This window comes from Salvelinus namaycush, unplaced genomic scaffold (genome assembly GCF_016432855.1).
Source record: "Salvelinus namaycush isolate Seneca unplaced genomic scaffold, SaNama_1.0 Scaffold230, whole genome shotgun sequence".
In the NCBI taxonomy this organism is placed as follows: domain Eukaryota; kingdom Metazoa; phylum Chordata; class Actinopteri; order Salmoniformes; family Salmonidae; genus Salvelinus; species Salvelinus namaycush.
The window spans coordinates 124683-141947 of NW_024059120.1; the positions used below are offsets into that span (position 1 = coordinate 124683).

Below are 17265 nucleotides of genomic sequence, written 5' to 3' on the forward strand. Positions count from 1 at the left end.
TCCACACTATGCAGCTGTTATTCTATAGGCTGGGATCCACACTATGCAGCTGTTATTCTATAGGCTGGGATCCACATATGCAGCTGTTATTCTATAGGCTGGGATCCACATATGCAGCTGTTTCTATAGGCTGGGATCCCACTATGCAGCTGTTATCTATAGGCGGGATCCACAATATGCAGCTGTTTATTCTATAGGCTGGGATCCACAATATGCAGCTGTTATTCTATAGGCTGGGATCCTCACTATGAAGCTGTTATTCTATAGGCTGGGATCCTACTATGAAGCTGTTATTCTATAGGCTGGGATCCTCACTATGAAGCTGTTATTCTATAGGCTGGGATCCGCACTATGCAGCTGTTATTCTATAGGCTGGGATCCACACTATGCAGCTGTTATTCTATAGGCTGGGATCCGCACTATGCAGCTGTTGCAAGAGTGCATTTTTCACTGGCTGTCCACTGGTTTTAAAAACAATGATTGATGGGCGTCTTAAACGTATTGAATTCAACCATTATTGGGTTCAAATACATATTTACATTTGTGAACAGCCGTCCACAACAACCACAATGCGCAAATAGCTAAATGAGACAGCGCATTGATGTGAATTACACTGCTGCTATGTAGATATCAATAATACGTGATATCTGTATCGCCGTAGACCACACTGCTGTCATCCTTACCTCTAAACGTTTGTTCAAGTTGGATAATCTTTGGATGCCAACAGCAGTCGCACCATTGGAAGACATAGCTTGGACTGTAGCCTACAAAAGCCTATTCCTGCGCTTTCCCCGCGATCCATCAAACACATTTGGTGTGTCAACGTAGTGGTCTCTGACATCATAGTGGTCTCTGACATCACAGTGGTCTCTGACATCACAGTGGTCTCTGACATCACAGTGGTCTCTGACATCATAGTGGTCTCTGACATCATAGTGGTCTCTGACTTGTGGTCAGACTCGCTCAGGTGGAACAAACTTGAACTTGCACCTTTTTCAATGCTGATTTGAATGTCTTTGAGAACAGACAAGTGTCCAATATTTTTTCGCAAACATCCTTTCTGAATTTAAAAGTAATCCTCAAAGTAATCAAGTTTTTCAAAAGTATCTTAACTAAGGTATAGATCTGGGTGTCTGACAGTAGGAGACAACAGGTACAGCAGGTTACTGGCTGTGATAGATACAGTATTGTCTGTGTATGAAACTGATTGCAAAGTTAAGAATGCACATTGTATTCCACAGGGATAGGTAGAAGCAGGCTGTGGCTGAATTATACAGTTCTTGTTTGTCTCTGTGTGAAATTCTATATTATTAATCAATATCAAATCTAAAAGCATTGCAATAGGTAGTCTGTCTGAAGTTTGATCATCAGAATTACACACACTCTCTCATTTCTACAGAGGAAGCACCAGGCGATGTACGATGAGTTTGTAAAGAAGAAGGATATGAAGAGAGAAGCCTACTCCTCATCTTCCTCCTCCCTCCATCCCTACTCCTCATCCTCCCTTCACAGCCTGGCCAATGGAGGAGGCCATCGCTGCAATCACTCCATCACCGCTGGAGGAGGAGGGGTGGGAGTAGTAGGAGGGATCGGGGGAGGAGGAGGAAGAGAGGGAGCAGGAGAAGGGGTGACGAAGTTCCACAGACACGACCCTCGCCAGGTGTGTGTGTGTGTGTGTGTGCGTCCATGGTAACGGAATTACGTTTTGACTCATTTTTTGACTTTTGAATGTTTAACAAATTAAAGTCCATGTACAAGGACTACTTTAAAAAAATTCCACTGAAAAATGTACTAAAACTAATTTAGTGTCAGAACTGAGAACTTATGGTAAAATCAGTTTTTTTTGTGCGACCACATTTTCCAAAAACGTATCTGCTCTGAATTAATATTCAAAGATGTCTGCATAAATAATGGGGTGTCAGCTATTTCATGGCACCGTGAGTTTATGAATAACTCTTTTGGCTATTGAACTACAATTAGTGAAGTGGATCAACACCCGCTAACAGAATTACATCACGGGTCCCTGATCTGTACTATACAGAAATGCATAATTACGGGTTAGGGTTGTTCTCCTCATGTTTCATAAGTTTGGATATCACAGTAGAGGTCAGTACGGTAAGGTAGAGGTCAGTACGGTAGGGTAGAGGTCAGCACGGTAGGGTAGAGGTCAGCACGGTAGGGTAGAGGTCAGCACGGTAGGGTAGAGGTCAGCGCGGTAGGGTAGAGGTCAGCGCGGTAGGGTAGAGGTCAGCGCGGTAGGGTAGAGGTCAGCGCGGTAGGGTAGAGGTCAGCGCGGTAGGGTAGAGGTCAGCGCGGTAGGGTAGAGGTCAGCGCGGTAGGGTAGAGGTCAGCGCGGTAGGGTAGAGGTCAGCGCGGTAGGGTAGAGGTCAGCGCGGTAGGGTAGAGGTCAGCGCGGTAGGGTAGAGGTCAGCACGGTAGGGTAGAGGTCAGCACAGTAGGGTAGAGGTCAGCACAGTATGGGTTAAGTACAGTAGGGTCAGTACAGTAGGGTAGAGGTCAGTAGAGTACGGTAGGCTGCAGTTCAGTAGAGTAGGCTGCAGTGCAGAGTTCTTTTCGGCAGGGTACGGCAGAGTTCGGTTCGGTAGGGGTCAGTACGGCTCGGTAGAGGTCAGTACGGCCGGGTAGAGGTCTGTAGAGTACAGCAGAGTTCAGTACAATTTACTGTACTGTATTTTACTGGGTCAGTACGGTCGAGTAGGGGTCAGTACGGTAGGGTAGTGGTCAGTACTTTAGGGTAGAGGTCGGTACGGCTGGGTAGGGGTCAGTACGGCCGGGTAGAGGTCAGTACGGCCGGGTAGAGGTCTGTACAGTACAGCAGAGTTCAGTACAATTTACTGTACTGTATTTTACTGGGTCAGTACAGTAAGGCTGGTACAGTAGGGTAGGATAGAGTACAGTAGGGTGGAGGTCAGTGGGGTAGGGTGGAGGTCGGTACAGTTCAGTAGGGTACGGTAGGCTGCAGTTCAGTAGAGTACGGTAGGCTGCAGTTCAGTAGAGTACGGTAGGCTGCCGTTCAGTAGAGTACGGTAGGCTGCAGTTCAGTAGAGTACGGTAGGCTGCAGTTCAGTAGAGTACGGTAGGCTGCCGTTCAGTAGAGTACGGTAGGCTGCCGTTCAGTAGAGTACGGTAGGCTGCCGTTCAGTAGAGTACGGTAGGCTGCCGTTCAGTAGAGTACGGTAGGCTGCCGTTCAGTAGAGTACGGTAGGCTGCCGTTCAGTAGAGTACGGTAGGCTGCCGTTCAGTAGAGTAGGCTGCAGAGTTCGGGTCGGTAGAGGTCAGTACGGCCGGGTAGAGGTCGGTACGGCCGGGTGGAGGTCGGTACGGTACAGCAGAGTTCAGTACAATATACTCTACTGTACTGTATTTTACTGGGTCAGTACAGTAAGGGTGCAGTACGGTTGTGTAGGGGTCAGTACAGTAGGGTAGTGGTCAGTACTTTAGGGTAGAGGTCGGTAGGGTAGAGGTCAGTAGGGTAGAGGTTAGTACGGTAGAGTACAGTAGGGTATAGTACTGTATAGTAGGGTATAGTACTGTACAGTAGGGTATAGTACTGTACAGTAGGGTATAGTACGGTAGTACGGTCAATATGGTACGGTAGGGTCAGTATTGTTGGGGTCTGCACGGTAGAGGTCAGTACGGTAAGGTAGGCGTCAGTGTGGTACGGTAGGGGTCAGTACGGTAGGATATAGTAGGGTATAGTACTGTACAGTAGGGGTCAGTGTGGTAGGATATAGTAGGGTATAGTACTGTACAGTAGGGTATAGTAATGTATGGTACGGTAGGGGTCAGTACAGTACGGTAGGGGTCAGTGTGGTACGGTAGGGGTCAGTGTGGTACGGTAGAGGTCAGTATGGTACGGTAGGGGTCAGTACGGTAGGATATAGTAGGGTATAGTACTGTACAGTAGGGGTCAGTGTGGTAGGATATAGTAGGGTATAGTACTGTACAGTAGGGTATAGTAATGTATGGTACGGTAGGGGTCAGTGTGGTACGGTAGGGGTCAGTATGGTACGGTAGGGGTCAGTACGGTAGGATATAGTAGGGTATAGTACTGTACAGTAGGGTATAGTAATGTATGGTACGGTAGGGGTCAGTACAGTACGGTAGGGGTCAGTGTGGTACGGTAGGGGTCAGTGTGGTACGGTAGAGGTCAGTATGGTACGGTAGGGGTCAGTACGGTAGGATATAGTAGGGTATAGTACTGTACAGTAGGGGTCAGTGTGGTAGGATATAGTAGGGTATAGTACTGTACAGTAGGGTATAGTAATGTATGGTACGGTAGGGGTCAGTGTGGTACGGTAGGGGTCAGTACGGTAGGGGTCAGTACGGTATGTTAGGGGTCAGTATGGTAAGGTAGGGGTCAGTGTTGTACGGTTGGGGTAGGTACGGTAAGGTAGGGGTCAGTGTGGTACGGTAGGGGTCAGTGTGGTACGGTAGGGGTCAGTGTGGTACGGTAGGGGTCAGTACGGTACGGTAGGGGTCAGTACGGTAAGGTAGGAGTCAGTGTTGTACGGTAGGGGTCAGTACAGTAGGGGTCAGTGCAGTCCGGTAGGGGTCAGTACGGTAGGATATAGTAGGGTATAGTACTGTACGGTAGGGGTCAGTGCGGTATGGTAGGGGTCGGTACGGTTGGGGTCAGTGTGGTACGGTTGGGGTCAGTGTGGTACGGTTGGGGTCAGTGTGGTACGGTTGGGGTCAGTGTGGTACGGTAGGGTCAGTGTGGTACGGTTGGGGTCAGTGTGGTACGGTTGGGGTCAGTGTGGTACGGTAGGGGTCAGTGTGGTACGGTTGGGGTCAGTGTGGTACGGTTGGGGTCAGTGTGGTACGGTAGGCTTCAGTGTGGTCCTGTAGGGGTCAGTACGGTAGGGTATAGTACTGTGCAGTAGGGTATAGTAATGTATGGTACGGTAGGGGTCAGTACGGTAGGATATAGTACTGTGCAGTAGGGTATAGTAATGTATGGTAGGGGTCAGTGTGGTACGGTAGGGGTCAGTGTGCTACGGTAGGGGTAGGTACGGTAAGGTAGGGGTCAGTGTTATACGGTTGGGGTAGGTACAGTAAGGTAGGGGTCAGTGTTGTACGGTTGGGGTAGGTACGGTAAGGTAGGGGTCAGTACGGTAGAGTATAGTACTGTGCAGTAGGGTATAGTAATGTATGGTACGGTAGGGGTCAGTGTGCTACGGTAGGGGTAGGTACGGTAAGGTAGGGGTCAGTACGGTAGGATATAGTAGGGTATAGTACTGTACAGTAGGGTATAGTAATGTATGGTACGGTAGGGGTCAGTACGGTAGGATATAGTAGGGTATAGTAGGGTATAGTAATGTATGGTACGGTAGGGGTCAGTACGGTAGGATATAGTAGGGTATAGTAGGGTATAGTAATGTATGGTACGGTAGGGGTCAGTACGGTAGGATATAGTAGGGTATAGTACTGTACAGTAGGGGTCAGTGTGGTAGGATATAGTAGGGTATAGTACTGTACAGTAGGGTATAGTAATGTATGGTACGGTAGGGGTCAGTATGGTAGGGGTCAGTATGTTAGGATATAGTAGGGTAGAGTATTGTACAGTAGGGTATAGTAATGTATGGTACGGTAGGGGTCAGTACGGTAGGATATAGTAGGGTATAGTACTGTACAGTAGGGGTCAGTACGGTAGGGGTCAGTGTGGTACGGTAGGCGTCAGGACGGTACGGTAGGGGTCAGTGTGGTACGGTTGGGGTAGGTACGGTAAGGTAGGGGTCAGTGTGGTACGGTAGGGGTCAGTATGGTACGGTTGGGGTCAGTACGGTACGGTAGGGGTCAGTGTGGTACGGTTGGGGTAGGTACGGTAAGGTAGGGGTCAGTGTGGTACGGTAGGGGTCAGTGTGGTACGGTAGGGGTCAGTGTGGTACGGTTGGGGTAGGTACGGTACGGTAGGGGTCAGTGTGGTACGGTAGGGGTCAGTGTGGTACGGTAGGGGTCAGTGTGGTACGGTTGTGGTCAGTGTGGTACGGTAGGGGTCAGTACGGTAGGGGTCAGTGTGGTACGGTAGGGGTCGGTACGGTAGGGGTCAGTGCGGTATGGTAGGGGTCAGTACGGTAGGGGTCAGTGTGGTATGGTAGGGGTCGGTACGGTAGGGGTCAGTACGGTATGGTAGGGGTCAGTACGGTAGGGGTCAGTGTGGTACGGTAGGGGTCAGTACGGTAGGATATAGTAGGGTATAGTACTGTACAGTAGGGGTCAGTACGGTAGGGGTCAGTACGGTATGGTAGGGGTCAGTGTGGTACGGTAGGGGTCAGTGTGGTACGGTAGGGGTCAGTACGGTACGGTAGGGGTCAGTAATGTATGGTAGGGGTCAGTAATGTATGGTAGGGGTCAGTAATGTATGGTAGGGGTCAGTGTGGTACGGTAGGGGTCAGTGTGGTACGGTAGGGGTCAGTACGGTACGGTAGGGGTCAGTACGGTATGGTAGGGGTCAGTACGGTATGGTAGGGGTCAGTGTGGTACGGTAGGGGTCAGTATGTTAGGATATAGTAGGGTATAGTACTGTACAGTAGGGTATAGTAATGTATGGTACGGTAGGGGTCAGTACTGTAGGATATAGTAGGGTATAGTATTGGACAGTAGGGTATAGTAATGTATGGTACGGTAGGGGTCAGTGTGGTACGGTAGGGGTCAGTGTGGTACGGTAGGGGTCAGTGTGGTACGGTAGGGGTCAGTACTGTACGGTAGGGGTCAGTGTGGTTATGGTAGGGGTCAGTGTCGTATGGTAGGGGTCAGTGTGGTATGGTAGGGGTCAGTATGGTAGGGGTCAGTGTGGTATGGTAGGGGTCAGTACGGTAGGGGTCAGTGTGGTATGGTAGGGGTCAGTACGGTACGGTAGGGGTCAGTGTGGTACGGTAGGGGTCAGTATGTTAGGATATAGTAGGGTATAGTACTGTACAGTAGGGTATAGTAATGTATGGTACGGTAGGGGTCAGTACTGTAGGATATAGTAGGGTATAGTATTGGACAGTAGGGTATAGTAATGTATGGTACGGTAGGGGTCAGTGTGGTACGGTAGGGGTCAGTGTGGTACGGTAGGGGTCAGTGTGGTAAGGTAGGGGTCAGTACTGTACGGTAGGGGTCAGTGTGGTTATGGTAGGGGTCAGTGTCGTATGGTAGGGGTCAGTGTGGTATGGTAGGGGTCAGTACGGTAGGGGTCAGTGTGGTATGGTAGGGGTCAGTACGGTAGGGGTCAGTGTGGTATGGTAGGGGTCAGTACGGTACGGTAGGGGTCAGTGTGGTACGGTAGGGGTCAGTATGTTAGGATATAGTAGGGTATAGTACTGTACAGTAGGGTATAGTAATGTATGGTACGGTAGGGGTCAGTACTGTAGGGTATAGTATTGGACAGTAGGGTATAGTAATGTATGGTACGGTAGGGGTCAGTGTGGTACGGTAGGGGTCAGTGTGGTACGGTAGGGGTCAGTGTGGTAAGGTAGGGGTCAGTACTGTACGGTAGGGGTCAGTGTGGTTATGGTAGGGGTCAGTGTCGTATGGTAGGGGTCAGTGTGGTATGGTAGGGGTCAGTACGGTAGGGGTCAGTGTGGTATGGTAGGGGTCAGTACGGTAGGGGTCAGTGTGGTATGGTAGGGGTCAGTACGGTACGGTAGGAGTCAGTGTGGTACGGTAGGGGTCAGTATGTTAGGATATAGTAGGGTATAGTACTGTACAGTAGGGTATAGTAATGTATGGTACGGTAGGGGTCAGTACTGTAGGGTATAGTATTGGACAGTAGGGTATAGTAATGTATGGTACGGTAGGGGTCAGTGTGGTACGGTAGGGGTCAGTGTGGTACGGTAGGGGTCAGTGTGGTAAGGTAGGGGTCAGTACTGTACGGTAGGGGTCAGTGTGGTTATGGTAGGGGTCAGTGTCGTATGGTAGGGGTCAGTGTGGTATGGTAGGGGTCAGTACGGTAGGGGTCAGTGTGGTATGGTAGGGGTCAGTACGGTACGGTAGGGGTCAGTACGGTATGGTAGGGGTCAGTACGGTATGGTAGGGGTCAGTGTGGTACGGTAGGGGTCAGTGTGTTATGGTAGGGGTCAGTACGGTACGGTAGGGGTCAGTACGGTAGGGGTCAGTACGGTATGGTAGGGGTCAGTACGGTACGGTAGGGGTCAGTACGGTATGGTAGGGGTCAGTACGGTATGGTAGGGGTCAGTACGGTACGGTAGGGGTCAGTACGGTACGGTAGGGGTCAGTACGGTACGGTAGGGGTCAGTGCGGTACGGTAGGGGTCAGTGTGGTACGGTAGGGGTCAGTACGGTATGGTAGGGGTCAGTGTGGTACGGTAGGGGTCAGTGTGGTATGGTAGGGGTCGGTACGGTAGGGGTCAGTGTGGTATGGTAGGGGTCAGTATGTTAGGATATAGTAGGGTATAGTACTGTACAGTAGGGTTTAGTAATGTATGGTACGGTAGGGGTCAGTACGGTAGGATATGGGTTTGGTATGGTAGGGGTCAGTGTGGTACGGTAGGGGTCAGTGTGGTATGGTAGGGGTCAGTGTGGTATGGTAGGGGTCGGTACTGTAGGGGTCAGTACGGTATGGTAGGGGTCGGTACGGTAGGGGTCAGTGTGGTATGGTAGGGGTCGGTACGGTAGGGGTCAGTACGGTATGGTAGGGGTCGGTACGGTAGGGGTCAGTGTGGTATGGTAGGGGTCGGTACGGTAGGGGTCAGTACGGTATGGTAGGGGTCGGTACGGTAGGGGTCAGTGTGGTACGGTAGGGGTCGGTATGGTAGGGGTCAGTACGGTTGGGGTCAGTGTGGTATGGTAGGGGTCAGTATGGTAGGGGTCAGTATGTTAGGATATAGTAGGGTATAGTACTGTACAGTAGGGTATAGTAATGTATGGTACGGTAGGGGTCAGTACGGTAGGATATGGGTTTGACTAGGGTATAGTATTGTACAGTAGGGTATAGTAATGTATGGTACGGTAGGGGTCAGTGTGGTAGGATATAGTACTGTACAGTAGGGTATAGTAATGTATGGTACGGTAGGGGTCAGTACGGTAGGATATAGTAGGGTATAGTACTGTACAGTAGGGGTCAGTACGGTAGGGGTCAGTGCGGTACGGTAGGGGTCAGTATGGTACGGTAGGGGTCAGTGTGGTAGGATATAGTAGGGTATAGTACTGTACAGTAGGGTATAGTAATGTATGGTACGGTAGGGGTCAGTGTGGTACGGTAGGGGTCAGTACGGTAGGATATAGTAGGGTATAGTACTGTACAGTAGGGTATAGTAATGTATGGTACGGTAGGGGTCAGTGTGGTACGGTAGGGGTCAGTACGGTAGGATATAGTAGGGTATAGTACTGTACGGTAGGGGTCAGTGCGGTACGGTAGGGGTCAGTGTGGTACGGTAGGGGTCGGTGTGGTACGGTAGGGGTCAGTGTGGTACCGTAGGGGTCAGTGTGGTACCGTAGGGGTCAGTGTGGTACGGTAGGGGTCAGTGTGGTAGGATATAGTAGGGTATAGTACTGTACAGTAGGGTATAGTATGGTACGGTAGGGGTCAGTGTGGTACTGTAGGGGTCAGTGTGGTACGGTAGGGGTCAGTGTGGTACGATAGGGGTCAGTGTGGTACGGTAGGGGTCAGTGTGGTACGGTAGGGGTCAGTGTGGTACGGTAGGGGTCAGTGTGGTACGGTAGGGGTCAGTGTGGTACGGTAGGGGTCAGTGTGGTACGGTAGGGGTCAGTACGGTACGGTAGGTGTCAGTGTGGTACGGTAGGGGTCAGTGTGGTACGGTAGGGGTCAGTGTGGTACGGTAGGGGTCAGTGTGGTACGGTAGGGGTCAGTGTGGTACGGTAGGGGTCAGTGTGGTACGGTAGGGGTCAGTGTGGTACGGTAGGGGTCAGTGTGGTACGGTAGGGGTCAGTGTGGTACGGTAGGGGTCAGTGTGGTACGGTAGGGGTCAGTGTGGTACGGTAGGGGTCAGTGTGGTACGGTAGGGGTCAGTACGGTACGGTAGGGGTCAGTGTGGTACGGTAGGGGTCAGTGTGGTACGGTAGGGGTCAGTACGGTACGGTAGGGGTCAGTGTGGTACGGTAGGGGTCAGTGTGGTACGGTAGGGGTCAGTACGGTACGGTAGGGGTCAGTGTGGTACGGTAGGGGTCAGTGTGGTACGGTAGGGGTCAGTACGGTACGGTAGGGGTCAGTGTGGTACGGTAGGGGTCAGTACGGTACGGTAGGGGTCAGTGTGGTACGGTAGGGGTCAGTGTGGTACGGTAGTTTACAGTAACATCTTGTTATCCTCCCCACTGCTGATCTCTGAAGCGATAGCTAAGATGTTGGTCCGTTGTCAATCAATCGAATATATTTATATCATCCGATGTCACAAAGTGCTCTCCAGAAACCCAGCCTATAACCCCAAACAGCAAGCAATGCAGAAGAAGCACGGTGGCAAGGACAATATCTGTATGTGTGTGTGTGTGTTGTAGTTGGTGTGTAATAGACAGTATTATGTTTGACTAGGTGCTGATTTCGGAGGCGATAGCTAAGATGCTGGTCCAGGACCTCCAGCCTGCCTCCCTGGTGGATCTCAGAGGGTTCAGAGAGTTACTGCAGCTGTTAGAGCCTCGCTATACCCCCGAGCCCCCCAGATACCTTCAAACCCAGCTCCTCCCAGCCTACGCCTACCAGGCCCAGCTGGCCACCAGACAGGCCCTGGCCTCAGCCCTCTCTCTCAGCCTCTCGGTCTCCCTCTGGAGGGGTTTCCTTGGGACCACAGCAGGGGCTAACACTGGGTATGTACTCTAAGCCTAACTCTAGGATACGAGCCCTTTGCTCGTCCTCTGCTGCACAGTACAGTCATATCTGACTAAGATCCTAACATGGTGTCAGAAGTGCTTAAACTTCGTCAAATATCAGACAGGAGAGAGTTTAGAGTGATGAGGAGTAGCTAACAGCTCCGCTCATTGAGCAGCCCAGGCAGAGCTGTTGCTATGGATACTCAGACTCAGAGCCTCCATGAGCAGAATGCATGCAGAGCAAGAGTGACAGACAGAGAGGAGCAGCTATTTACTAACAGAGGAAGTTATTTCGGATTTTGGTCTTTGGGCAGGGCCGGACCTTAAATTTGGCTGAAGCAATCGGGCCTGAATGTCGTGTGCATGGGTAGGGCATGGGCTTAAAATTCATGCCCGTGCAGGGCTCTAATGTGCATGGCTAAAATCACCATCTCTGTGTTTTAATATGTCTGTTCTACTGTCCTACTGAGGGTGCCATTTGGGACCCATACCTAATATCTTCCTATGTAGTGCGCTAGTTTCTGACACCCTATTTCCTATGTAGTGCACTAGTTTCTGACACCCTATTTCCTATGTAGTGCACTAGTTTATGACACCCTATTTCCTATGTAGTGCACTAGTTTATGACACCCTATATCCTATGTAGTGCACTAGTTTATGACACCCTATATCCTATGTAGTGCACTAGTTTCTGACACCCTATATCCTATGTAGTGCACTAGTTTCTGACACCCTATATCCTATGTAGTGCACTAGTTTCTGACACCCTATTTCCTTTGTAGTGCACTAGTTTATGACACCCTATTTCCTATGTAGTGCACTAGTTTATGACACCCTATTTCCTATGTAGTGCACTAGTTTATGACACCCTATTTTCTATGTAGTGCACTAGTTTATGACACCCTATTTCCTATGTAGTGCACTAGTTTATGACACCCTATTTCCTATGTAGTGCACTAGTTGATGACACCCTATTTCCTATGTAGTGCACTAGTTGATGACCCTATTTCCTATATAGTGCACTAGTTTATGACACCCTATATCCTATATAGTGCACTAGTTTATGACACCCTATTTCCTATATAGTGCACTAGTTTATGACACCCTATTTCCTATATAGTGCACTAGTTTATGACACCCTATTTCCTATATGTAGTGCACTAGTTTATGACACCCTATTTCCTATATGTAGTGCACTAGTTTATGACACCCTATTTCCTATGTAGTGCACTATTTTGACACCCTATTTCCTATGTAGTGCACGGCAGGGTAGCCTAGTGGTTGGAGCGTTGGACTAGTAACCGAAAGGTTGCAAGTTCAAATCCCCGAGCTGACAAGGTACAAATCTGTCGTTCTGCCCCTGAACAGGCAGTTAACCCACTGTTCCTAGACCGTCATTGAAAAATAAGAATTTGTTCTTAACTGACTTGCCTAGTTAAATATAAAAGGTACATTTGTAAGTCGCTCTGGATAAGAGCGTCTGCTAAATGACTTAAATGTAAATGTAGTTTATGGGAATAGGGTGACGACATCTAGGGTTGTTCTTTATGATAATCACTATGTCCTCCTACCCGTCCTGCAGGTACCTGGGCGTGACCTGCCACTTCCTGTCGTCTGATTGGCAGATGCGTTCCGCCCTGCTGGCCTGCCTGCCTCTGGTTGGTGGACTCTCGGCCAATCGCGTGCTAGCAGAGTTCGAGGAGGTGTGTGTGGCGCACGGCGTTTCGGGACGAGCGTTCCGTGTCGTGGCTGACCCATTTCCCGCTGAAACTCACCCCTCATGCCGCCTACCAGGGTTCTGTATCCACGGCAACCCGGGAGATGATGCCGAAGAGGAAGAGGAGGAGAGTGGGGATGAAGGAGGAGAGAGGGAAGGAGAGGTAGAACAGGAGGACTGGTGGGAGGGAGGTCTGGGGTCCGGCAGGATAGACTGTTTCTGTTGTTCTCTGGGTCAGTGTGTGAGAGATGGACTGCTCTCCTCCTCTCCTCTCCTCTCCTCCACCCTGGCTAAAGCCTCATCCTTCTATAACTACGTCACCTCCGCCGTGCCACACGACAAACTGGTGGGCCTGTTGGGAGGGGGGGTGGAGGGGGGGTCGGGGGGCAGCAGGGCTGGAGAGCGAGACTGGGCCGTACAACTCAAGGTAAGCAGGACTTAATGTAGTCTAGTTACAACATAGATCAGCCTGCTGGTTTAAAAGTGAAAATTGTAACCATGCTCTTTTGATTCCATTCTCCTCTCCTCCAGGTGTTGCGTGGTCTTCTGGACTCAGCAGAGTTCTTGGAGGATGTGTCTGACCGGGCTGACCTGGTGCTGAGTGGCCAGGAGGTGGCGCTGCTCAGGGAACTGACAGACACACTGGAACCCTTTACTGAGGCCTGGGACATGGTGCACACGCACAGACAGGTGAGACACACAGACAGGTGAGACACAGACAGACGGACGGATGAGAGAGACAGACAGACGGACGGATGACAGAGACAGACGGACGGATGAGAGAGACAGACGGACGGACGGATGAGAGAGACAGACGGACGGACGGATGAGAGAGACAGACGGACGGACGGGTGAGAGAGACAGACAGGTTAATGGTTGTGTTCTTGTATCCTAACAGGGTGACAGACACGTCTCCATCAGTCTGGCTCTGCCCTGTGTCCTGGGGCTCCGTAAGCACCTGTCAGAGTGCGTCTCCCCCCAGCTACCCTGCCTGCTGCTGGGCTTGTCTCAAGCCGTAGAGCGCCGCCTGGCTCCCATCCTGGAGGACCCTCTGTACGTCACCGCCACCACCCTGGACCCACAGTTCAAACTTACCTGGAGCTCAGACCCTGACTGGCACAGACAGGTCCTCCTGGACGAGGTCACCAAACACACACAAACACAGGGCCCCAGCATGGAGCTCACCCCCCAGGCCCAGTCCCCTGACGCGGCTTTGTCCCCAGCCTCGTCCCCTCTTCCCTCCTCCACTTCGCTCAGCAGGCCCTGCAAGCTGTTCTCCTTCATCAAGCAAAGGCCCACGGCGCAGGCAAAGAGCGTGGAGCAGGAGCTGGCAGGGTACCTGCGTGAGGAGCCCACTGAGGAGGAGCCTCTCCACTACTGGAGACGAAAGACTATAGACTTCCCCCAGCTCAGCCAGGTGGCCAAGCGGGCGTTTACTGTGCCGGCCGGGACCTCCACCGTGGAGACCATCTTTACCTCGGCCAGACACTGGCTCCAACCCGGCAGAGGCAGGGCTCTCCCCAAAAACCTTGAGACACTCATCTATCTCAAAACCAACTATAGGTTACTGTGGACTTAATGGATCAACCCTAGGCACTAACACAGCTACAGAGGCACTAACACAGCTACAGAGGCACTAACACAGCTACAGAGGCACTAACACAGCTACAGAGGCACTAACACAGCTACAGAGGCACTAACACAGCTACAGAGGCACTAACACAGCTACAGAGGCACTAACACAGCTACAGAGGCACTAACACAGCTACAGAGGCACTAACACAGCTACAGAGGCACTAACACAGCTACAGGCTGGTAATGTTGTCCATGAAACCCGATGGAGACTCAAAAACTTAAAGGGACAATTACAGACCGCTATGGACCTAAACACTATAGTCCATGTAGCCTATAGGTTTCAGACCTAAACACTATAGTCCATGTAGCCTACAGGTTTCAGACCTAAACACTATAGTCCATGTAGGCTACAGGTTTCAGACCTAAACACTATAGTCCATGTAGCCTACAGGTTTCAGACCTACACACTATAATCCATGTAGCCTACAGGTTTCAGACCTAAACACTATAGTCCATGTAGACTACAGGTTTCAGACCTAAACACTATAGTCCATGTAGACTACAGGTTTCAGACCTAAACACTATAGTCCATGTAGCCTACAGGTTTCAGACCTAAACACTATAGTCCATGTAGACTACAGGTTTCAGACCTAAAGACTATAGTCCATGTAGACTACAGGTTTCAGACCTAAACACTATAGTCCATGTAGCCTACAGGTTTCAGACCTAAACACTATAGTCCATGTAGACTACAGGTTTCAGACCTAAACACTATAGTCCATGTAGCCTACAGGTTTCAGACCTAAACACTATAGTCCATGTAGCCTACAGGTTTCAGACCTAAACACTATAGTCCATGTAGACTACAGGTTTCAGACCTAAACACTATAGTCCATGTAGACTACAGGTTTCAGACCTAAACACTATAGTCCATGTAGACTACAGGTTTCAGACCTAAACACTATAGTCCATGTAGACTACAGGTTTCAGACCTAAACACTATAGTCCATGTAGACTACAGGTTTCAGACCTAAACACTATAGTCCATGTAGCCTACAGGTTTCAGACCTAAACACTATAGTCCATGTAGACTACAGGTTTCAGACCTAAACACTATAGTCCATGTAGCCTACAGGTTTCAGACCTACAGTGCCTTGCAAAAGTATTCATCCCCCTTGGCGTTTTGCCTACTTTGTCGCATTACAACCTGTAATTTAAATGGATTTTTATTTGGATTTCATGTAATAGACATTCACAAAATAGTCCAAATTGGTGAAGTGAAATGAAAAAAATGACTTGTTTAAAAGAATCCAATAAAATGACAAAGGGAAAAGTAGTGCATATGTTTTCACCCCCTTTGCTATGAAGACCCTAAATATGTCTGGTGCAACCAATTACCTTCAGAAGTCACATAATTAGTTAGATTGTACACAGGTGGACTTTATTTAAGTGTCACATGATCTGTCACATGATCTCAGTATATGTACACCTGTTCTGAAAGGCCCCAGAGTCTGCAACACCACTAAGCAAGGGGCACCATGAAGACCAAGGAGCTCTCCAAATAGGTCAGGGACAAAGTTGTGGAGAAGTACAGATCAGGGTTGGGTTATAAAAAAATATCAGAAACGTTGAACATCCCACGGAGCACCATTAAATCCATTATTGGAAAATTGAAAGAATATGGCACCACAACAAACCTGCCAAGAGAGGGCCGCCCACCAAAACTCACGGACCAGGCAAGGAGGGCATTTTATCAGAGAGGTAACAAAGAGACCAAAGATAACCCTGAAGAACCTGCAAAGCTCCACAGCGGAGACTGGAGTATCTGTCCATAGGACCACTTTAAGCTGTACACTCCACAGAGTTGGGCTTTACGGGAAAGTGGCCAGATAAAAGCCATTGCTTAAAGAAAGAAATAAGCAAACATGTTTGGTGTTCGCCAAAAGCCATGTGGGAGACTCCCCAAACATATAGAAGAAGGTACTCAGATGAGACTAAAATTGAGCTTTTTGGCCATCAAGGACAACGCTATGACTGGCGCAAACCCAACACCTCTCATCACCCTGAGAACACCATCCCCACAGTGAAGCATGGTGGTGGCAACATCATGCTGTGCGGGTGTTTTTCATCAGCAGGGACTTTGAAACTGGTCAGAATTGAAGGAATGATGGATGGAGCTAAATACACGGAAATTCTTGAGGGAAACCTGTTTCAGTCTTCCAGATATTTCAGACTAGGACGGAGGTTCACCTTCCAGCAGGACAATGACCCTAAGCATACTGCTAAAGCAACACTCTAGTGGTTTAAGGGGAAACATTTAAATATCTTGGAATAGCCTAGTCAAAGCCCAGACCTCAATCCAATTGAGAATCTGTGGTACGACTTAGATTACTGTACACCAGCAGAACCCATCCAACTTGAAGGAGCTGGAGCAGCTTTGCCTTGACGAATGGACAAAAATCCCAGTGGCTAGATATGCCAAGCATATAGAGACATACCCCAAGAGACTTGCAGATGTAATTGCTGCAACAGGTGGCTCTACAAAGTATTGAATTTGTGGGGGTGAATAGTTATGCACGCTCAAGTATTCTGTTTTCTTGTCTTATTTCTGTTTTTTTCACCCCCCAAAATATGTTGCATCTTCAAAGTGGTAAGCATGGTGTGTAAATCAAATGATACAAACCCCAGAAAATCTATTTTAATTCCAGGTTGTCAGGCAACAAAATAGGAAAAATGCCAAGGGGGGTGAATACTTTCAGAAGCCACTGTAAACACTATAGTCCTTGTAGCCTACAGGTTTCAGACCTAAACACTATAATCCATGTAGCCTACAGGTTTCAGACCTAAACACTATAGTCCATGTAGCCTACAGGTTTCAGACCTAAACACTATAGTCCATGTAGCCTACAGGTTTCAGACCTAAACACTATAGTCCATGTAGACTACAGGTTTCAGACCTAAACACTATAGTCCATGTAGCCTACAGGTTTCAGACCTAAACACTATAGTCCATGTAGCCTACAGGTTTCAGACCTAAACACTATAGTCCATGTAGCCTACAGGTTTCAGACCTAAACACTATAATCCATGTAGCCTACAGGTTTCAGACCTAAACACTATAATCCATGTAGCCTACAGGTTTCAGACCTAAACACTATAGTCCATGTAGACTACAGGTTTCAGACC

At 49.4% G+C, this 17265-nt stretch overlaps 1 protein-coding gene across 1 annotated transcript; it reads left to right on the forward strand.

Annotated features, from left to right (window-relative positions):
- The first annotated feature begins 1360 nt into the window (after window positions 1-1360).
- si:dkey-109j17.5 (zinc finger BED domain-containing protein 4) lies at window positions 1361-16999 on the forward strand. The gene is made up of 6 exons (XM_038984328.1): window positions 1361-1660; window positions 10513-10784; window positions 12370-12931; window positions 13036-13194; window positions 13403-14606; window positions 16876-16999. Exons 1-5 carry the CDS (start codon window positions 1415-1417, stop codon window positions 14081-14083), a joined length of 1920 nt encoding a protein of 639 aa, XP_038840256.1. The 5' UTR covers window positions 1361-1414; the 3' UTR covers window positions 14084-14606; window positions 16876-16999.
- Window positions 17000-17265: the final 266 nt, after the last annotated feature.